At 31.8% G+C, this 22359-nt stretch overlaps 5 protein-coding genes across 14 annotated transcripts in view; 1 reads left to right on the forward strand and 4 right to left on the reverse strand.

Moving 5' to 3' along the window:
• Positions 1 to 12120, reverse strand: part of kdn (citrate synthase) — a 23462-nt gene extending 11342 nt beyond the window's left edge. Inside the window, exon 1 of the mRNA XM_018549585.1 lies at positions 11806 to 12120. Coding sequence (XP_018405087.1) covers positions 11806 to 11850 — 45 coding nt within the window. The 5' untranslated portion in view covers positions 11851 to 12120. The remainder of the gene's footprint in view (positions 1 to 11805) is intronic.
• Positions 12121 to 13088: 968 nt separating this feature from the next.
• Positions 13089 to 15986, reverse strand: LOC108781563 (methylenetetrahydrofolate reductase). The gene is made up of 5 exons (XM_018549566.1): positions 15691 to 15986; positions 15120 to 15346; positions 13969 to 14129; positions 13267 to 13589; positions 13089 to 13177 (listed from the first exon to the last, which is right to left on the reverse strand). Exons 1-5 carry the CDS (start codon positions 15897 to 15899, stop codon positions 13102 to 13104), a joined length of 996 nt encoding a protein of 331 aa, XP_018405068.1. The 5' UTR covers positions 15900 to 15986; the 3' UTR covers positions 13089 to 13101.
• Positions 15987 to 16530: 544 nt separating this feature from the next.
• PIG-P (phosphatidylinositol glycan anchor biosynthesis class P) lies at positions 16531 to 17029 on the reverse strand. The gene has a single exon (XM_018549567.1). It carries the CDS (start codon positions 16941 to 16943, stop codon positions 16554 to 16556), a length of 390 nt encoding a protein of 129 aa, XP_018405069.1. The 5' UTR covers positions 16944 to 17029; the 3' UTR covers positions 16531 to 16553.
• LOC108781565 (Threonyl-carbamoyl synthesis 6) lies at positions 16993 to 18055 on the reverse strand. Of its 7 annotated transcripts, none has more exons than XM_018549568.1 (4): positions 17983 to 18055; positions 17411 to 17481; positions 17199 to 17327; positions 16993 to 17131 (listed from the first exon to the last, which is right to left on the reverse strand). In XM_018549568.1, exons 2-4 carry the CDS (start codon positions 17425 to 17427, stop codon positions 16993 to 16995), a joined length of 285 nt encoding a protein of 94 aa, XP_018405070.1. In that variant the 5' UTR covers positions 17428 to 17481; positions 17983 to 18055. The 7 variants fall into 7 exon arrangements, with proteins under 7 accessions (XP_018405070.1, XP_018405075.1, XP_018405076.1 ...); XM_018549573.1 differs by having other exon boundaries at positions 17411 to 17476; positions 17983 to 18048; XM_018549574.1 differs by having other exon boundaries at positions 17411 to 17466; positions 17983 to 18046.
• Positions 18056 to 18484: 429 nt separating this feature from the next.
• On the forward strand, positions 18485 to 22279 carry MFS16 (major facilitator superfamily transporter 16). Of its 4 annotated transcripts, XM_018549590.1 has the most exons (9): positions 18485 to 18869; positions 19431 to 19509; positions 19592 to 19727; positions 19922 to 20287; positions 20595 to 20639; positions 20870 to 21071; positions 21147 to 21295; positions 21597 to 21899; positions 21987 to 22279. In XM_018549590.1, exons 1-9 carry the CDS (start codon positions 18593 to 18595, stop codon positions 22053 to 22055), a joined length of 1626 nt encoding a protein of 541 aa, XP_018405092.1. In that variant the 5' UTR covers positions 18485 to 18592; the 3' UTR covers positions 22056 to 22279. The 4 variants fall into 4 exon arrangements, with proteins under 4 accessions (XP_018405092.1, XP_018405090.1, XP_018405093.1 ...); XM_018549588.1 differs by having other exon boundaries at positions 21597 to 22279; XM_018549591.1 differs by lacking the exon at positions 20595 to 20639 and having other exon boundaries at positions 21987 to 22065.
• Positions 22280 to 22359: the final 80 nt, after the last annotated feature.

Raw genomic sequence — 22359 nt, forward strand, 5'->3', positions numbered from 1 at the left:
TTCTGTTAAGCTGATCAGAACTATGTGACCTTGAATTTCGTTAAAAAGTTAGCACTCCGTTTTTAAAAAATTATTAAAAAATTATTATTAAGCGCATATGTCATTAAAAATCATAGAGAACTCTTCGTATCGTCAAAAAGAAGCAGGAATTATCATCCGAACTATTGTATCTAAAAATTAATTCTTCAAAAATTTTTAATTTTTTTATTATTATTCGAAAATTTTTTTTACATATCAGGAACTCTAGGCAATCACAAATTGAAGTTATTAAATCGCTCAGAACTATTCCACCTCGAAATTCGATAAAAAGTTAGCACCCCATTTTTAAAAAATGTAAAAAAAATATTTATTGAGCGGAACTCTTGTTATTAACTATAGGGAACTCTTCGTCTCGTCAAAAGGAAGTGGGAACTCTAATCAGAACTCCTGAGTACTATAGTTGGGGTGCTAACTTAACATACCCATATTTTTAAATAAATCCTAATTATATATATATAGTGTAATAAATGTTGGCCCATTTATGTCACCCGGAAGACGGATGATAAGAACTTCCAATGCTCACACATAAATTCTCCAGATACAAGTATGTGTCACACGTTACTATATCATCAATTTGTAGTATAAATCATAATTCATAAATAATTTCTTTTCCCGCTTCTACATTTAAAAAATGTACCAGATTTTGATAAATACTTGTTTAAATAATACTAATGTTTATCAAATGTAAACATATACATAGGTATATGTATATGTATATACATACATATATATTATATATGTATATTATATACATGTATGTATATTATATATGTATATACAGGGGGTGTCCCGAAAGTTTCTTCCAATCGCTTTTGTGTAGATAGAGCGGACTAAACTGAATCGAAAAGTCCTCTACCACTTTGCAAATTTCGCAATGGTTAACGAGATATTAATTTTTATAGACAGTCGAATATTGGTCTTCAATAATTTTTTTCTTAAATGAAATCAACTTTACAGAAAAACTGCAAGGGACCAAAATTATGTATCTTTTTCTCAAAAAACTCTAAAAATTTTTTCAGAATTTTTTGTTAACTTTTTAGTACTGTATTTTCTTATTGGCAACTATTTTTACCAACATACAATATTACAGAAATACAGTATTCGAAAATTCTGGAAAAATTCTGAAAAAATGTTCAGAATTTTATGAGAAGAAAATAAATAATTTTTATCTCTCGCTATTTTTCTGTAAAGTTGATAGTATTTGAGAAAAAAATTATTGAAGACCAATATCCGGCTATCTTTAAAAATTAATATCTCATTAACCATTGTGAAATCTGCAAAATGATAGAGGACTTTTCGACTCAGTTTAGTCCGCTCTATCTACACAAAAGCGATTGGAAGAAACTCTCGGGACACCCTGTATCCATATATAATTAAAATATTATTTTTTATTAAATAAATATTTATTTACTGTAAGTAAATATTATATAGTACTATTTAAACAAATATTTATTACAATCATAGAAAAATTTTTTAGTGTACAGAAAATTACATACAACCTATGAGAATATTTTTCTAGAATAGAATAATCATTAAGAGAAATTGAGTCAGATATAAGCATATTTAAGGAAAGAATTTTTCTTAATAATTTTTCTAATCTATAAAGGAGAAATTGTGTAAGTGACATACATATCCTGTATACAGGAATCTCGATATAAATTTGTAATCTTGAGATGTTTCATTCAATAACACAGGAAATGATTCACACTGTATTTCATAGAAATGCACGCCACTCCAAATGACGGAGGAATAATATGCAATAGGCAACTTCTTATACTCATTATTACATCAATAGACGTACCTGCATCGATCATATTGACTTGATAATAAAACGTATTATTCACGTAGTAACGATTTGAGGACACGAGTACATTTCTAGTTGGCTCGTCGCTGTGTCTCGGGATGACGAATTTATCTTCTTATGTGTTGACTGATACAGACTCTGGCACATTTGACGTCATTTTATGGGCCGTCATTTTGTATCGTAGCTCTCATATTCATGTTCGCAATTATCTTCTTTCGTGCGTATAAAATACTTCCGATTGTAAAAATTCAATTGTCATAGAAGGGGATCGAGATACGTCGTTAGCCCCGATAAGAAATATTTCATACTTTCATAATCTATGACCTCATAACATACTTCTTACAAGTCTATAAAAATTATTCATTTTTCTTCGTAGATTAATATCAAGCCTAATTAAAATAATATACGCAAACAATTAAAAAACTCTAGTTTCTTAAACAATTAGAAAATATTTAAATTAATATCTACATTAATATCAACATTAATATTTAGATTATTTAAATTATCTCTCTCTCTCTCTCTCTCTCTCTCTCTCTCTCTCTCTCTCTCTCTCTCTCTTATACCATAATAACATTTTAGTAATTTAACTCTATTGCAAAGATAACTTCATAAGTTATTGATATTTTACTTTTCTATAATTATACGTGTCCATTAGCGGAGAAGACTCTCCATCTTATTTTGCTGCTGTCACTAATTGTTATCGTGTATACATATACATATAAAACTGATGTGATGTCCTAATTGATAAACTTTGAGTGCATGTAGGATGTTAACAATTTTTCGATTTACGATACTTTAGGAAAAACCGGATATGATTTGTTTTCATGGACACGGACGTTATCCTCAGGGAAATCAATATATCGCCAGAACTATTTCGGGATTATTGGATTAATTGACTATCATGTGTTGTTGCATTCTTCATGAAAGCTGTACGATCCGGCTTGTTTAGCCAACTGACACAGTTGCCCCGTTTTCCTTGCTGCGAATCCTTTCGTCACGGAATATAAAGTCGCTTTCTCGAGGTCATCAAGAAACAAGAAAAGAATTTTTACGTAATTGCAACACATACCGTTTAATCAAAATTATCATGCATTAGCATACAATACGTATTACCGACAATGCTTCCATGTGTATATGTTTCACGACGTGTAGCGAAAAAAATAATAAAAAATGGTATATATATCTAAAAAAAATAATTATACAACGTATATTATCGATATGTATAAACAAAATTTATGAATTATATTATAATAATACATATCTTCATATTTTCTGTCACAAATATAATTAAATAACAATGATAATTTAGGCGACTGTTTAGGAGTCAAATTTATCCAATTCTTTGTAATCCACGGATTTTTGGGTAAGCACAATTCTTAGCTTAATTTATATAGTTTAATTTTTATAACATACATGTGATATTATATAGAAAAAACAGAATCATCATCATTAGGAAGCTTACTATAACTTCAAAAGAGAATGATTGTGCTTGCCGTATGGATTACACAACTGACGAATGATATTCAACGTAGCAAGAAATTTATATTGTACACGTTTGCTGAAGATGGTCAAAACCAATGGCCGAAACGTCCAAATACATTTGTACTTCTAAATTATAGTAAAGTATATTTTAGAATTTAATTGTTGCGCTTGTCCTTCTGCGTTGACTCCTAAACAGCCGCCTAAATTATCATTGTTATTTAATTATAAGGAGTCTAAGTTTATATATATTTTTTTCCAGGAGTCTAAGTATATATATATATTTTTTCCATTATGTTTATACAAATATAATTCTTCAGTCTAAATTTTTTTCTTATTTAAAAAAAAATTATGATTTATTTCTGATGCTTTTTTAATATTTGGAAATTTTTTTGTATCTATATTTTTGTCCTGATTTAGAAAACGTCAAATTTTGTGGAGAAACCAATTTATTATAATAATGTATAAAATATAAATAAATTACTATATTAATGTTGCCAACGCTACTTACATTTAACTGTTAAGTAGTTAATATTCCAAAATTACATATAGATGTGACGTAGGTATATTAAAAACCAAACGTTTTAATTTTCCAAAAAATTTTGCAAAATTCCTTGAGTTACACTTCAATTGCAGTTACACTTTAAAAAGTCCGTTAGCACGATTGTAATTCCTGGCTGGTTATGCCACACATTCGTACAAAAAATCGATCCGCGGGAATAAAAGTGGAGGTACCGAAGTAACTTTAACCGGTTTATCGACCAAGGTTATAAACCTTGGTTCACATGCGAGTTCTTTACTTGGTATGGATTCGCGGATGATGTGCTAAGTTTTCCGTTTGCTTTTATGAAAAAAAAAAGAAGAAACAAGTTGGAAGGACTCTATTAATTTATAAGAAGTCAACACATAAGAAGCTCGCCAAGAAGGATACAAAAATAAAGGTAAAAAAATACAGATTATATATAGAAAAAAGATGCAGGATTACTACAAAGTCCTGAAATCTTCGTAACTTTTCTTGACAAAATTTCATGATTTTCCCTGATATTTAGTATTTAAAAATTTTTTTGTATTTTCGTTCGATCTAAATATTTTGTTAAGAGAACAATGTAACATAGCAATAAATTACTATGATAATTATAATATAAAATTCACTGACTTTGACCTAATTTCCAGTTTTGTGGCAAAGTCGAAAGAGTCTTATTGTCAATTATTAAAGAGTAAGAAGCTCAAGAAGAAATAAAATAAAAATAAAAAAGTAAAGATCGTGATGAATAGAATTAAAAAGTTCTAAAGAGCCATCTGAAAGTAGTCTCAGACTTATATGATTTTTTTTACTATATTCGAAATTTGGTTCTTTTTAGGATCGCAGTCTAGCTCGCATAGCGATGTAATAACTCTCTTAACGAGACAAGTTATTAAATGATTGCACAAATTCGACTTAATCTGAAAAATTATTCGCACGCACGATTACGTAATAATCTATATACATATATATGTATACGTATTCATGCTTCTACATTTTAACAAATAGAAAACGTAAAAGTATTAATATTTATTCCAAAAAAATTAATACAAAATTTGTTTTCAATTAAAAAAATTATTTAATATAAAATGCTGTATTTATTTATATGTAAAATATATTATTTAGATATAATTTTGTTAAAAAGATATCATTACAATATCATTAATTACTATATGATACAAAAATTATTAAGAGTAAATATGAGTTCTCTGTGTAAAATAATAAAATATTAATATGTATAATATTATCATTCGGCATATCTTTGTTAAACGAAGCATTTCGTTCTCGGTGTGATGAAATTAAAATAAGAGTTTGAGAGGTTAAAATTACACATCTCTGATAAATTTGGCAAGAAAATTCATTTTATGATTTATGTTACGACATGGACTGCTTAATCAGATTAATAAGTCTGAACGATATGTCTGAACTGATTAATTGTCGGTAAATCATATGTTACAGATGTGATAACGGTACTTGTTATCGCCAATTGTGTAACTGGTTTGCCTCTGAAGGGTACTATATTACGAATCACCCGCAATTCATATTTAATTCGCGCGCCATATAATTGAATGGCGCTAAAATGAGCAGGTTGTATTTATATCCTTTAGAAATATTTATATCATTTATATCCTTTATCGCCTTTTTTGTATCGCAAATTATGTTATCAAATAAATTTGTCTGTCAATGACGTGAATATTCTGTCGTGATTTTTCGTATTCTAGAATTCTAATGTAATCACCGTAATGCGAAATTTCGAAATCGTAATTATAATTGACATGCTCGAAATTTTGTATTAGATTATTTTTTTTCTTAAAAAAGATTTATTATATGTAATATTTTATATAATAAAAGAATTATATTTCACATTACAATATGTAATTAATAATTATTTAACAAGTGTTAAAAAGTTTGTAACTCTACGATGAATAATACATTTGTAAAAAAAGTTTTTAATGTAAAGATAAACAACATACATACATATAAAATGAAAGATAATTGATGCAGAAATGACCGTAGCATATAGTGAAGTATCAAAGAAAGAATAAAATTTTATTTTATGCACATGAATCACAATTGTAAAAACTTGTCAATTTCGTAACTTATGGAAAATTCATCGATCTATTCTGTAATAATAAATGACGTAACATAAAACAAAAAGTGACATGATAAAACGTACTTTAATTACTTGTTTAAATTTCTTTTGCAACAAAACAACACGTTATGAGATAGCAATATAATTCCGACCAGCTTAATATCGAGTAAGTATGCAATTTTTATCGCACAAGAGTAATAAATTACAGAACACTCGTTACTGAGAACAAATGTGTCAATATTTAACCGCGTCCTTAATAATCAAAATGAAATCATCATTATCTCTGAGATGATATTTACGTTACAAAGAAAGATTAGGCTTATTTCAAGATTTTTATGTACTATGTGTGCATGTATTATACTATTAGATCATAATAAATAACACCAAAGTATTAAAATCGATTAAGTTCTCAGCACAATTTTTATTGTGATGAATCTATTTACAGCAGATTTGATAAGAGATAACATTTTGTTTTTAAGAATAAGACGTTTTTTCAAACATGCTTTTAATGCTTCAGCATACATGCTTTGAATAGTATTATAAAAAGAAACAAGTTTAAAACATATTAAGAACATTAATTAAGCATGTTTCAAACGGTTAAAAACATCATTTTTATTAACCTTGATTTATAGCAATTATGTAGCAAAAAAATCTCTCTCTCTCTCTCTCTCTCTGTTATTCTCAGGCTTTTAATTTTAAAACTGTGACATAACCGAGGCCAAAATAGAATCATCGCATTCATATTAATTCCGAATTGTGTTTCTACCACAGAAACTTCATAGTTAAAATTATCGTAGAAATTTTAACTACATGAAAAGAATTCTCCATCATGGCTCATTAAGGATATAATAAAGATTAAGGACATAATAAAGATTTGCAAACAGAGAAAAAAAATTGTTTTACATTTTTATAAAATACCCGATAACAGAAAAAGGCGCGTTGACATGAAGTCAAGTCAAGTGGAAAAATCTAATAATAAACGACGCGCGTTCAGGTTCGAAATGAAAGAATTATTTCTGAAATAATTTGTTACTCGTGATAGGCCATCGTGCATCGTCGGCATTAGGTAAGAGGTGAGACGTATAATTATATATACAGTCGCACACACGACAACAAAATTACGCCAAGCCTGCCAAGAATCGTACGATATAAAAAATTCACTCAGGTACCTCTAATTGTACGTCTCATTAGTTCCTCGTTATAGATATTTACATATGATAAATATTAGAAAATGTAATCTCTCTTTGACATCGTAACCTCTGTACGAGTCTACCGTATAAGGAAAAAAAAAATAACTCGGTGAATTCATTTGATGTCTTTAGAATCTCGATTTTCCGAAGTGTACGGAAAGAAGAATGATTTATTGAAATAAAAATTTAGCTACACACGGATCTGAAAATAATTTTATTAGACCATTAAAATAATTATTTAACCATTAATCAACAACTCATTTGAGCGTCCTACATAATTATTTGATAGTTTAATAAAATTGGCTTCAGATATGTGTATCTAAATAGAAAAAATTTAGGTATTTATTATAAGAAAACCGTTTTTTCCGTGATGAGCCCATTTTAAAATATAGAAGATATCCAGTCGATCTTCGAGAGAATCTCGACCCTCAAGGATGACTTGGCGATTAAGGCAACTCGGCCTAATTAGAACGCCAGATGCGGGACTAGCAGGGTTACGGTCGGGTCGATGTAGATTACGGGGACAGCAAGAGGATTTTCGGCCTCGAAATCGCTGCTAAAATTAGCCGAGCGTCTTGCAAAACTGCTCAATGGACATTCTGCGCCAGCGAGACGAAGGGGAGTCGAGTACCGCGTTCTTGTGCATACCACGTGCGCGTACACAAGAGCTCTGCTTTAGGTTACGTGTGCTCACGTGTGCGCGCGTTGTGCAACGCCTCGTTCATATTTTCTCATTATGAGCACGGAAAGGCAAAAACCTCGTTTTTCAAGGAATTCCGCGTGATCGTTACGTCACCTTTCTGCATCTCGAGAGTTCAAATCTCTCAGATAATATATTTGACAGAGAGAGAGAGAGAGAATAAGTCTGAAAAATTAAGATTTATTGGCAACTCCTCCGTGGATGTTATTATCGTTATTTAATACATAAGTAATACCTATGTAATTATAAAATGTTAGCCGCACACATATAATTATAAAATATTATAGCCACCTCGTACTAAGATATTGATTCTAATTCAATTAAAAAACATCGCTCGAGCTTCAGACAGTCTTCTGTTCTAAAACGTGTCGTAACACGTCGGAGCGTGCTGCGAACTATGATGCGGACAGACTATGTTCTACGGGGTAAAGTATGCACTGTGCAGTAGTATGAGGGCCATGGTCACACAGAAAGACGCAAGCAGTAAGACTTAAACGTTAAGTAAATCGACCAATCACAGTAGAGAACGTAAGACAATAACGTCAATAGTAGTAGTAAATAAAAAAAATATTGATTTAAATTACTGTGCTTCCTGAAATACGTGTGCAGGAGTTCTAAAAGCATGATATAAAATATCGATAAATATCGAAAATTGCATTTAAACCGTGCGATTTAAAAACTCGTGAATTATCCCATCATCCAAAATGCTAAAAATTATTCCTAGATAGGGACACGTCTTTTTCGATCACTGCGTATAATTAATTTCGCGAAGTCATGCGACGCGTGTCAGTCAGACGAATGCACGCGAGTCGATTTTGGTTGTAGTATTTGCTCTTCTTTATTTATCTCCTCTCTGTCTCTTTTTCACGAGAAAAATAGAGGAGATAGATAAATAAATAGATAAAGGCGTTTATTGTTTTTTTTTTTTTGTTAATCGCATATTTCTATCATTATATTTTTGTCTTATTTTTATATATAAGATAGGACAAGTCCTTCTAAAAATATAAAAATGAAAGAAAAATGTTAGGACGGAAATATATAATTAATAAAAGTAGTAAGGAGAAAGAGAAATAAGAGAGAGAAGGGAAAGAGAGACACACACAATGCGGTTTTCCTATTACGTCATGAAATTCCGTATGCATTAATTAGAGAGAAAAAAAATCTGGCGTCAGTCTTGCAGTGAAGAACACATCATCATCGATTCGCTCATAAACTCGACCATTCTTTTTTACGATAATTTTTCTACTACCAATTTAAAATATGCCAATGTAAATTAATACGATGAGTTTCTGTTTCTTAAATCCTTTCGTCAGTATCCACCTTAGTTGTGGGAAGAATGAATAATTCATGCGAACTACAATAGAGCTGACGTTTGCACTTGCGTTTACGAATGTATCTGATTGTATCGGCAAAGTCAAGCGTTTAATATTGATATTCTGCTAAAAACTTTCGTTATGCAAGAATTAACGTCGTAATTAATACCAAATATGGGTCGCGAGCACAGATATATCTACAGAGCCTCACGGATGAAGCCAGCACGAGTCATTTCTGTCCAAGCTCTAAGACTATCAGTTAGAGAACTATTATTTTAAAAGACTGTTAGAGATGGAAAGACTGCGTGAAATGTGTATATTAATTAAACTCAAGGATTCAGCTATTCATCTACTTTTTTAAACAGTGATAGCCTTATTACCATTAATCATTTACGACAGTGCTGTTTTTCCTGGTATATATAAATATAAAATTGTATAACTCTCTCTCTCTCTCTCTCTCTCTCTCTCTCTCTCTCTCTCTCTCTCTCTATCTCCTGATTAATTTTATCTTGTTAAATACAAAATCCATCGATGCCACTGTTATAATATAATTTCTCTATATTTGAATGCAAAATATATTTTAGATACAAATATTGTATATCATGCATGTTTCTTATGTTCAATTATACTACTATTAAATGAATATATTATATACCACGCGTCAATGTCAGATAAACATTTATTTATGTCAAAATATTATTCGTGCTGATGGGAAACCTTAATTCTTGTTACTGGATATGTAGAATACGTATTGCGAGATTTTCCTCCATATAAAGTATCATTTAAAGTTCAACTTAAAGAAGGTTGAAAGGAATGTTTACTCGGATGCAAGAATCTATTTGCAATAAATAAATTTATACCATTCCTGGAACGTTGCGAACTCGTGACGTTCCCGAATCGATTCAATGCGCTGACAAACATGATGCCTTTACGTGCCTGTGATGTGTCACCGAGTGCATTACCGGAGTTACATATGAAGGCACGTGGCATCGACTGTTGCGGATCGATCGACTTAAATGTTAAAAAAAAACTTGGAATCCAATTCTTATGCAATTCTCTCTCTTTGCAACATACTTCGGAACTTCAATGCCGAATTCAATATCGAATTAACAGACTCCAGAGAGAGAGATCTTTTCCCGACAAAAAAGAAAAAGAAGTTACGGTTTTCTGAGACACCGGGTATACGAGTATAAGATTTTATGATCATTTTGTCGACGAAATTCTTAAAAAAAAAAAAATCACAAGTAACGGACTTGGACGAATTAATTTCTTTCTAATCGTTATTAACTCTGTGTAAGCTCCAGTCTTGCGTGAACTACGCGCAACATATAGATAGACATATTTAGGTTAAATATATAGACATGAGAGAGAAAGAAAATGAATGTATAATGCGAATAAACCTCATTTGAAGGAATTTTAATACAACGCTATCCAGCAAACACGAAGTTACATGTGACGTACATGTTAATTGTAATTGCCCACTCAACAATACAACTGTAATATAACAGGTGTGTTACATTACAGTTAAATTGTTATAATATAATATACGATGTAACTGTAATATACGTTAAAATTAAATTATAGTTATATTGTTGAGTGGGAAATTACAACGTCACATGTAACTTTGTGTTTGTTGGATAACTTTACTCATTTTAACAAACCTATTCTAAGTCGATGTTCAACATAATCGAGTCACGTGAATCACGCGCGGTATATACACCTAGCAGACATATTTAGACAAAATACATAGACGTGGAAACAAATATAACGACAGAAGCCCCATTTATGCTCATTTCCACCAATGTAGATTAACTTTTAATCTCGGTTCAATTTGCTCTTCAACTTTTTCTAATTCTAAAAATTAGAAAAAGATGAACGGTAAAAGTTAAACCGAGATTAAAGTTAATCTGCATTGGTGGAAACAGGCATTAAAGAAACTTTAATACAAAGCTATTTATTCACTTTAACAAACTTATTCTGTTCATATAATATTCATATAATATTCCGCTAATAATATTCCTGCAAGGTCAGGTATACACGTGTGCTAAACCGCAGTTTGCCGCCTTCTCTCTCTCTCTCTCTCTCTCTCTCTCTCTCTCTCTCTCTCTCTCTCTACTGCCGCTCGGCCAAAAAACGAAAGGTCTATGATTTCACGGTGAGCTCCTCGCACACAATGATCAATCAACATACCCGCAAGAAGTACACAGGTATACGACTCACACACTCAGAAAATGCCCTTTTCAAAATCATCTATTTTGTTTCGGACAAGTCCCGTTAAAAAGACCGATCGTGAAATCGGTCGCTCGATCGTCTCTCTATCGACTAATTCGGAAGCCCATCCTCGTTTCTTTCGCGAAACGGGAGGGTTCCGTCCAAGCCGGTCGATAGAGAACACTGCGGTCAGCCGTTCGCGGCGATGAAAACCACCGCGGTCGACGGAAAGCCGCCCTATGGTTGATTGTCGAGGGTGTTCGTGCCTGTGGAATTTCGAATTTCGAACACCCACCGAATTCTTTTTTTCCTTCGTATTGAACAAAAACAACTGATAAATTCGAAGGGCGCGAAAGCGCGTGCGAGCGGCGCCAGCTTCCTCATGCGAGGGGAAAAAGAAGGGGGTGAGAAAGGGGAAAAACGAGGTTTTAGGGGAGATAATCGAACGACTCACCTGCACGTCGAGGCAGCGTTTCGTGGTAAAGCGGAATAGCGCCATCCTCTTTCTTGCGTGGGTTGTATCCTGCGCGGGTGTCACGTACCCTCGAACTGACCGACTCTCGACCGTCTAACTAATCGACCGGACCACGCGGTGCTACGGCGCTTCGACTCGACTGGCTCCGCCGCCTCCGCTCCATCCGCCAGCCCCGGCCGCGCCGCTTTCGCTGCTACGCTGCGCGCGCATGCATTTGAGCGGCGCCCGATCGCGGCGTGCTTCAGACCGCTTCAGGAGCGGCTGCGGGCGCGGTGTGCCCCGACCCAAAATTTCACGATGCCTGCATTCAGCGGAGAAAGTAACTTCGCAGCTCTGTTGTAAAATTCTTCAATATGATTGGATTATGTATTTATATCCACATGAGAAAGGCGAGAACTATTGGCTGTTTAGTAAAAAAAATTGGTCGATACAATAAACGTTCAGTGATTATTCTTTTTAATATGATTGATTCTTACTGATTCTTATTACCTTTAATTTCGCTAATTCTAAAAGGTACAGATCAATCGCATCAAAGAATCGCCGAGTGGATTTTTTGTACTCATGACATTATTCTTGCCTTTTCTCTTCGCAACATCTCAATATACATATATAGATGTTTTTTTAGGTGAAATTTTTACACGGTTCATTTTTACCTTTTCTTTCTACGTTGGAGAGTAAAAGAGAAAAGATGAACATTTTTTGAGGATTTTAAGCAATATGAACAGACCTGCTGATTATAATTTTCTCTGCTAAACGTATTCTTTTATATTTATGCTACCAATTAATTGAGACCCGATTCTGTTAATGTAGAATTATATCTTTACTCTTGGTTCAATTTATTTTTTATCTTTTTCTAATTACTTATAAGAATTCTAAGAATTAGAAAAAGATAAACGGTAAATTAAATCGAAATTAAATTTAAGTTAATTTTATTTTGGCAGACCATATTGGATGCTTTCCATTTGGTGATACAAGTTAACACAAATTGTTTCGCTTTTGCACTCATTATAAATATGTACTCAAAAAGATAAAATAAGATATTTGTATTACTTATAAATGGAAAATATACTTTACCCACATTAAATAGTGTCGTTAAAATGTCTCATTTTATATAATAAATGTGTTTATACAATTGAATAATCACAATGAATTTTAATACTATAAATTAATAAAGCGCGCATATATAATAATATATATAATAAAAATCCTCAATCGATTTTATTTTATTTCGACAAAAAATTAATTTGATTTAAAATTTTATTTCGATCCTAGAATTCAAAATATTTTTTCTGCTAGGTTTTCAGCTTTGACGGATTCTATGTGTTTACATATTTCCGCTATCAGCGATAATCTACAATATAAATACGTGAAATATGCAAATATAATTTTTTTAATTTATAATTATTCTCGTTTAAATTTAAAACACTATTGATGTTTTACCTATTTAGTGTGAATAGATGAAAACCACACGTGGCTCCACTTCTGATTACGTCCGTAATTATCCGCGTTATCAGATCGACTGAATATTTCCTTGCCGCTTGATCGTCGTCCTTCATTCGTGCCAAATCGTCTTTAATGTCGATCGGCACGTCGAGCCTGCATATATCTATCATTTTTTCTAGACACCCGTGATTTGTCGGCGCGAGAATGCCGGGTAGAATCGGGATTTGGATCCCGATCTCTCGACAATCCTTCACGAAGTCTATTAGGACTCGAGATTCGAAACATATTTGAGTTATGATAAAATCCGCACCTGCCTCCACCTAGAAGTATTTCAAATCTGGAATTGCTGCTTGCTGGAAAATTCTCGAGCAAGTCTTATTAGAAGTATAAATTAAATTTACTGTATATATACCAAAATTTTTACTAGAAATTTAAATTAAACTAAATTTAATTATCGTAATGCCTATAACTCACAATGCATTTTTCCTGGATTGTTCACGCTTAGTAAATAATTCTGTATATTACATGAGATTCTAACTTTTATAAAATTTATTAAAACACAAGCAATCCAAGAAAAAATGCATCGAGTACAGTGTAGATAACAATACACAATGTTGCTGCTTTTGTGTTATATGGGTCATCTCTTGCTCGATAAATCAGAGATATTTTTACATAATATGTCGTTGATCGTTGCTTTACTTTCGCTTTCAGGTAATGCAAGTCGAATTCCTTGGAGGCAGATTCGGGATGCATTTGCGGATAACCCGCAACGCACACACAGAACGTATCGCCAAACCGCTGTCTGATAAAAGCTACCAGATCCGCTGCATGTTCGAAGTCACCATTCTCAGATAATGAATCTGTAATTCGACTAAATGTGTACTTTCCCGACAATTTAGACTACATGCATATGTCTAAAAAAACGTTATAAAAATATCAAAAAGAGATATGATCTTTTGGGACACATATCTAAAAGTTATCTGAAAAAGACATTATAAAAATTGAGGTCTTTTAAATAATTCGTGTTGGAATAAATTATTAAATTTTCTAACTATATTAAATCTTCAATATATTCTTTGCTTTCTTGCTTTTTCCTTCATGTCTTTTTTCTTCTTTGCGACAGTTTTATTCTGTTTTTTTTTTTACGTATAATCCTTGTCGCTTTCAAAGTTCGTCACCTTTGATTTCTAGTTACAGAAAACAAAGAAACTGGATAAGATGCAAAGTGTTAAAAAAAAACAAAAGACATGAAACAGAGAGAGCACGTTGTAGATTAGGCTTGAAAAGCAGTAAAAAATAAGAAGAAATAAAGGCATGTTGTTGATTAGGCTTTAAACATTTAGACCGATCAATAAAACACGAGTTATTCCAGGACCGGTTTATCGCGAATTCTCCCGGATATGGTAATTGCAGGCATGTGCAAATCAATCGTTTAACATATATATTACACTAATGCGATCGTATCTCGAATTTGCCGGAATATATCTCAGCAAATTAAAAATATATTTTTAAATCTAAGCAAACGTATATCTTAATATTTAAATTTTTTTCTTCTTTAGGAATTCGAATTTTGCGAAAGATTTAACACAATTTAAAAGCACTTCGATCAAATTCCAACTAATCTTTATAATCGGTCATTGACTGGACTCTGGACTGTATTTACTGCAAAGTTTTTAAATAATCTGTTGTCAATTAATTCTAATCTAATTTTTTTTTCATTTAAAATATTATTAATTTTATTCACACGTTAACAAAACACTAGAGATATATTTGTGATTATAAATATAAATACAAGGCGATTTTAAGGTAATTGGGGGGGGGGGGAGAGTTTGGCAGAAAAATTAAATTACCTCCTCGTAATGCAAATATATTAATTATTCCAAAAGTAAGAGCTTTTTTTAAGATATAAACGACTTCGTCTCGTTTTAAACCCTTAGCTGCTAGATGTAAAAGAGTATTGAGTGGAAAATTCTCCACCAGATCCAATGGCAGATAACTATCATTATCGGAAGCTGCTTCGTTATGCCACGTTAATGCGTAAAAGAGAGGCGAATACTCTTCCATATCTAAGAGAAGCCTATAATACTCACATTATACATTTATACACCATAAATATTTATTTATATATAGATATTATATATTTTTAATATATCATGATTGTGATACTCGGTAATTTTTCAAGAGAGTAACATAATTTAATTATTATAATTATTAATATATTAATAATTATATTTTAAGAAAATCTAAGATCATACACAGTTATAACTTTATGTAACAGTTATAACCTCAATAGATATATCATCTCGAATCCATATCGAAAGTTTCGAGAAAAAACACTTTGTATATATTAACATTCTAATTCTAAAGCTCATTATTGTATTACATTGGTGCTCTAATTCCAATGTCTTTAGCTATACAGACCTTCGATAAAACGTACTGGGTTTCTTCGTAGAAACAATTTCGAAGCTACAAAATATCTCGTTTTTGTTAATTTTATCTTTTAACAATTGCCGCAGATCCACGACCGTCTTGTGAGAATTCTCAGTATAAAAATATGATGTGGAAGGATTGTTGTTTCCATCAGCGTCATTCTTCTCGCATATGTCCTTTTCGAAAATTAAGTTTCTCATTATAAATCAAATCTCATTCCATGGACAATACTAATGAGTATCGAATTATGTAATGTCAGTGGGCGCATTCAGCAGAAAAGAGCGCTACGAGAGCGCTCGCTGTTATTGGTATATTCTTCCAGAAGATAACATCTCTTGCAGTAATGTACACAGTATTACACATTTATGTATATAATATGTAGAGACACAAAAAATATGTATGTATATGTGTGTATCACTAATTTTTATATTATAAGAAAAACAATATCGATCTTCAATGTTAATCTTTCGATGTTGCATATATAACTTAATAATAATAAATGCATAAATTACATGTATCATACATATCTGATGTACATTTGTATTTTATTTTAATATATTATAGAACAAAATTCATTTATTTTTGAAATGGTCCCAAATACAAGTTATATAATATTATGCATAATACAAGCATATGCATAATATGAAAATGACTTTCAATTACAATGTAAATCTATGTAACATTTATTATATTTGGCTTCTTAGAAGATTTTTTAAAGAAAGAGCTTTCACACTACGCTCAGAGTTCATTATTTATTTATCAGATTCGCATAACATGCGTTTGTTAATTATTATTTCTAATTGTACGTGCATCCACCTCAATGTAAAAAAAATTATAATTAGTCTCGTAAATAATTATAAGTTATTTTTTCTTAAATATAATTTCCTACAGACTTCTGTGATCGGTATGTCAGATACAGTTGGTATTCCATCTGGAGTAGTTTCGATTTTTTGTAGGGCGTATTTGTCCGTAATAGTCCGGATATCATCGATGTCCGGAGTTATTAACATATTGATAGCAGGATAAATTAAAAATGCAAATGTGGCTAGAGCAGTCAATGCCCATATAGGAATCGCAACTGCCCAATACTTGGAGGGCCAATATGTTAAGCCTAAATAATCATGCAACACCTTGTCTGGTATTATCGCCCATATCACATACAACAGGAACAGCATATTTGATCCGATGTACATGGCATATCCATAGACAGCCCTGGGGCCGTAAGGCGCAGGAGTGTGCTCCATAATGCATATAATTTAAAATCAACAGCCAAATATGATCAACAGCCAAATACTAATTGTCGACTCCGTAATGACTGTATATCGGCTCAGGTGGACCGAATTTTTCAATGGTTTCTGTGACTAGTAGTAGACTATCAAAGAAAGATGTAAGTGCTACACGTACTTTCCTTGCTTCCTTACCACTGAATGAACTGCACAGAAAATGGAAAATGTCAATAAAATAATATTTACAAAAATTTAATATAGTTTTAAGCTTACACTTCTAAAATGTTATTATTTAACGTAAGATTCTTTGTGATTCTGCTACGCGGTGGTTCCTTGTCAACTCGAAGCACTTGATATACAACTTCTGCTTCTCTGGCGCTTGGAAAAGGCACGGACAACTCTCTGTGTAAAGTTAAGGTTTTAAAAGTAGTAACTTGGATAGCGCAAATCTTATCATAAACACATAATTTCTAAAATAAGGATACATTCTGAGGTCACTCATGGCATTCTATTATGATGTAAATCGTCCAAATTGAAATATCTGTCAAACACTGTTCTATAATCATAAGTTAGCAGTAATGTAAAAATATACTATATAAATAAATATTATTCACTTATATCTGTGCACATACAAAATTTTAATTTTTTAAATTTCTTTTTCTTTTTAAAGAATCTGGTAAAAATTTATTTCAGAATTTTTATATAAATTATAATTTTAGTACTCATATATACAAAAAATTCTAAAAATGATGTAGACTTTTTTTGGCATTTCTGAAATGTTCCAATTCATATAAAAAAATCTGTGCAACTTTTTAAAATGTTATAAAATTACTCAGAAATTTTAAAAAATTCGGAGAAAAATATTTACACACTAGAATAATATTTGTCGCGACATAACCTCAAATCGAACGTGACTCATAACGTCAATGGAGTCGCACAACGCAATCGATATGTTTATCTTAATGTGGTACTAAAGTTGTTCAAGGATCATGTAACAATTATTATATTTAAAAACGTTGCAATTAACATCGACGCAATAGACATTCGCTCAACGTACCTATGTGGGTGTGCGGCCATGGGCGTTGCTGATATTAGAATATTCATCTCGTAGTATAAACACTGCATTTCGAAGAAAAAGGAGGGAGAAGAAAGACAATAGGCAAGACTGCATTTACGAAAAATTTTTATCTACTCCCGGAATCTCTCCTTCAACTGTAAGTGATATTCAGTCGCTAGTCATCACTTTTTAAACATTTTATAGATATCTTTCCTCTGTGTTCTTAGGTTATATTGACAGCTGCGTTTATTTACCACTGTTATAGTGTCATTGTCAAAACTTAGTTTAGACTTTGATTGACACTTTGTCACTGGACGATTGTGAACGAACAATCAGTACTATGCAAAACATCGTGAAAATAACACCGTACTTGAATAACTCGTCGAGAGAGCATAAGAGATCTCTATGTGTTCATCAATTTAGCTAATTAATATTTTTAATATTTATTTGCGAGATCTGAATATTATTTATTTAAATCTCTCCAATTGCATTTATATACATTGATAACGATAAGAGGTAAAGATTATTTTATCTTGCTAGTGCACAAAGAGAATACTGCGATCAAAAAGAGTACAAAATATACTGCTGAATACTAGAAGAAAGTATTAATATGAATGGACCGATGAAAGATTTGCCATGGGGTCTGCAATGTACAAGATGCATGTGCCACGGTTGTTGTGAACATCGACGTGTCAATTGGATGGCATGGCACCAAGGAGGCGTATTGGCATTAACTTATCTAGCATATACTTGTTATCATTTGACTCGGAAACCGATATCTGTAGTGAAAAACGTTCTAAGTCTCAATTGTAGCAATTTACCAGTACCTGCGGATATTTTTGTAAATGCTAGTAATCGGGATACCTGGTGTGATTGGGCTCCATTTGGTAAGGAGAGATAATAGATAATATTACATATAGAAAAATACATATAGTATTTAAATATTAATTATTTGTTTTAAGTATTTTAAAAGTTCATATACTCGAAATTTATTCAAAATATACAATATTCAATAGTAAAGACTATTAATGTAAGAACATAACTAATACAAATACATCTTAAGACTGTTATAGGCTTCATATTCATATTAGTTATGTTGTTACATTATTCAAAATATGTTTTGAATCCTAATAATTTTAATATACTTTAAGATTATTAAATTAAAATTCAATTATTTCTATATAAAATTGCATCTTTCATAAATTTTATAATATTTTTTAAAAGAAATTCTTATTTTGAGTACATGATAATGAGTTTTCTATAAAATTTGTAAAAATTATATTTTAATTAAGCCTCACCTATCATAAAATATTCTTTGTTAAAGATTATTGTTATTTAAAGAAAAAAGTAAAGACTGAGTGATTACTTTTCTTAGTATATTTTTCTGTGTGCATGGAAGAAACAAACATTCGAATATGTGAATAATATGTGCTATGTTATTTTTACAGACACGGAGGATGCACCGGCGTTACTTGGCATGTTGGACTCAGCATTTTTGTTTGCATATGCTGTGGCTATGTTTCTCAGGTGGATATCTTGAAATGAGTTTGTTACTCATTATAGCATGAAGAAATTTTATCAATTATATTGTCTTTTTTTTTTCATACAGTGGATTCATAGCGGAGAGAGTAAATCTGCGATACTTCCTTTCCATTGGTATGCTTATGTCAGGCATATCATGCTACCTGTTTGGAATCGCAAAACCATACAATATTCACAATCTGTGGTATTTTATTTTTGTACAGGTAAAATATTAATACATTAAATGCTTTCATTTGGTGGCACAAATTGATACAAGTATTATTTTGTCTTTATTGCTCCCGAAATGCTAAGAAAAATAGAATGACTTGTGTCAACTTATTATTAAATGAAAAGCATACATCATAAAACACATTGACAAAGACGTTCTTTCACATTTTCCTCCCTTTTTTGTACGTAGGCACTAGGTGGAATCTTCCAAACTTCTGGGTGGCCAGGTGTAGTAACTGTTGTGGGAAATTGGTTCGGAAAAGGCAAGCGTGGCTTGATCTTTGGAATATGGAATTCTCATACATCCTTAGGAAATATATTAGGTAGTTTAATCGCAGCGGCGTACGTCGAGTCCGATTGGAGCCTGAGTTTCATAGTGCCTGGAGTAATAATGGGACTGATAGGATTCGTCATCTTCTTGTTCCTAATACCAAATCCTATCGACATAGGATACAGTTCATCCGCTTCCCTCGGATATCGGAAAATTGATATAACGAATAGCTCGGACGATGACTCGGCTGACGTAGGTTATGAATCTCGTAGTGTTAATGAGGATGTAAGTTCGCCATTGTTGTTTAATATTTTTGACGTTTTTTTTTATTCAGCAAGTAGTATTAGCATAATAGACGTTTTTTAATTTTAATAAAATTTGTAGTATAATACATTTGCCAATTAACACACCAAATAGCATGTTTGTAGTTCAATTATAAGCATGTTCTCTACTTTACGTTTCTTTCTGATTACAATTTTATTTCTTCTAGTTTTCCTAGGTTTTTTCAATAATACACATGTCAAGTTTAATTATTTTTAGTAGAATTATTGTTTTTACACTTCCATAATAAGTAAGCATCTACTGTATCTAGCGTGTCATCTATCGCTGCGTCTATCGTGAACAACTTGCTACCGACGTAAGTGCATGCACTCTACCGTTAACACTGCTATTTAGCTTTAAAATGTAACATAAATCACGCGTTAGTGCAATGCATGTGTTACATATATGGTGCATACATATATTTGTAATTCTTAAACCGTGTAAGAATATGTATTGAACAGCAATGTGTCATTATAACACATAACAATTTTCATCTAACATATATAAATATTATTAGTAGTAACATGTAATTTATATGTTTAAAAGATTGTGACAAATGAGCGCTCTGAAACCAGCCCGATGTTATCTGGACACCGACGTGATCATAATATATCTAATAATAGCGCGATCGACTTCATAGGAGCCATAAAGATACCAGGTGTCATCGAATATTCCTTATCGCTATTTTTCGCGAAGCTTGTTAGCTATACATTCCTCTATTGGTTACCATTGTACATCGCAGCTACAAGTAGGTATCCGCAATAATAATCTTATTGTTAGTATCTCGTTATATAATTTTGTTTTCAATAAGAATTTCTTGCAGCTACATACAATGCAACTTTGAGCGCGGATCTGTCGACTCTGTTTGATGTGGGTGGCATAATAGGCGCTATAGCAGCTGGTATCATCTCCGATTATAGTGGCATGAGCGCATTAACATGCGCCGCGATGTTTGGACTTGCATTCCCCGCGGTGAGTACAATCTTTTCTTAATACATTGAATTTTGCCACATGTTTTTGCAGTTACAAAATAACAAACTTATTAGATTAATTATCAATGAACTGCAAAAAATATTATTGCCTATATAAATTATTATAAATTCATCGAATAATGAAGCATGTTCTAAAGGATGTTCTTATTTTACTAAATGATAATATGCAATAAATATAGAATATATAAAATAATTAATTTTTTTATTGTGTAGCGTTATAAATATAAATTTAAATGTATATACATTTGGTCATTTTAACACATATGTGTCTTATATTTCAGTTATTTGTATACGACTCTATCGGAAATATTAGCCTAGGCGTCAATATAGTATTACTGCTGATAGGAGGACTTTTAGTGAACGGTCCGTATGCATTAATAACGACTGCTGTATCTACCGAATTGGGAACTCATCCTAGCTTAGGAGAAAATTCAAAAGCCTTAGCTACAGTGACTGCCATTATCGATGGAACTGGTAGTATTGGAGCTGCAGTTGGTCCGCTGTTAGCAGGTTTAGTGTCTCGATGGGGCGGATGGCACAATGTGTTCTATATGCTCATGTGCGCGGATTTATTCGCTCTATTGGTGAGTTTGCTTTGTTTGTTCATTGATATAAAAATTTGTAACAAAATATTACATACAAATAACGTGCATACTGTTTTACTGTTTCAGCTTCTGTCCAGATTAGTTTACAGAGATATAAGATTGTATGTGCAAAGACGAAGAGTTATTCAAATGTAGAATGTGCGAAATAAAATTCGCTAATTGTTGCGTGTAGGTGTGGAAAGGTATGTGAGCTTTTACATATTTGAATCTGTATATTTATAATTTACACTCTCGTATCTCTTTAAAGAAGTTCACGAGAGGAATTTAAATATATGGAAATAGTATATTTTGGGTAGAAACTTGTTCTCATAATTGCTACACGCATGTAATTGTAATTTTAAATAGAGGAAAGCTAATAGCGCGCTGCTACTTTTCGAAATTGGTATTTTTTATTCATGTATACAAAATGTAAAAAAGAATGTTATTTTTTTATTGTATA

The sequence above is a fragment of the Cyphomyrmex costatus genome, unplaced genomic scaffold (assembly GCF_001594065.2).
Source record: "Cyphomyrmex costatus isolate MS0001 unplaced genomic scaffold, Ccosl1.0 scaffold837, whole genome shotgun sequence".
NCBI lineage: Eukaryota > Metazoa > Arthropoda > Insecta > Hymenoptera > Formicidae > Cyphomyrmex > Cyphomyrmex costatus.

Coding starts and splice junctions, on each gene's coding strand:
- PIG-P (XM_018549567.1), bottom strand. CDS start 16,943: ATGGAGCACACTCCTGCGCCTTACGGCCCCAGGGCTGTCTATGGATAT.
- LOC108781563 (XM_018549566.1), bottom strand. CDS start 15,899: ATGAGAAACTTAATTTTCGAAAAGGACATATGCGAGAAGAATGACGCT. Junction 15,347..15,690: donor CCCAGTACGTTTTATCGAAG/GTCTGTATAGCT, acceptor TGAGTATTATAG/GCTTCTCTTAGATATGGAAG. Junction 13,178..13,266: donor CATCTATTCACACTAAATAG/GTAAAACATCAA, acceptor TTTATATTGTAG/ATTATCGCTGATAGCGGAAA.
- LOC108781565 (XM_018549568.1), bottom strand. Junction 17,132..17,198: donor AATAATAACATTTTAGAAGT/GTAAGCTTAAAA, acceptor TTTTCTGTGCAG/TTCATTCAGTGGTAAGGAAG.
- MFS16 (XM_018549588.1), top strand. CDS start 18,593: ATGAATGGACCGATGAAAGATTTGCCATGGGGTCTGCAATGTACAAGA. Junction 18,870..19,430: donor GTGTGATTGGGCTCCATTTG/GTAAGGAGAGAT, acceptor TTATTTTTACAG/ACACGGAGGATGCACCGGCG. Junction 20,288..20,594: donor CTCGTAGTGTTAATGAGGAT/GTAAGTTCGCCA, acceptor TACTGTATCTAG/CGTGTCATCTATCGCTGCGT.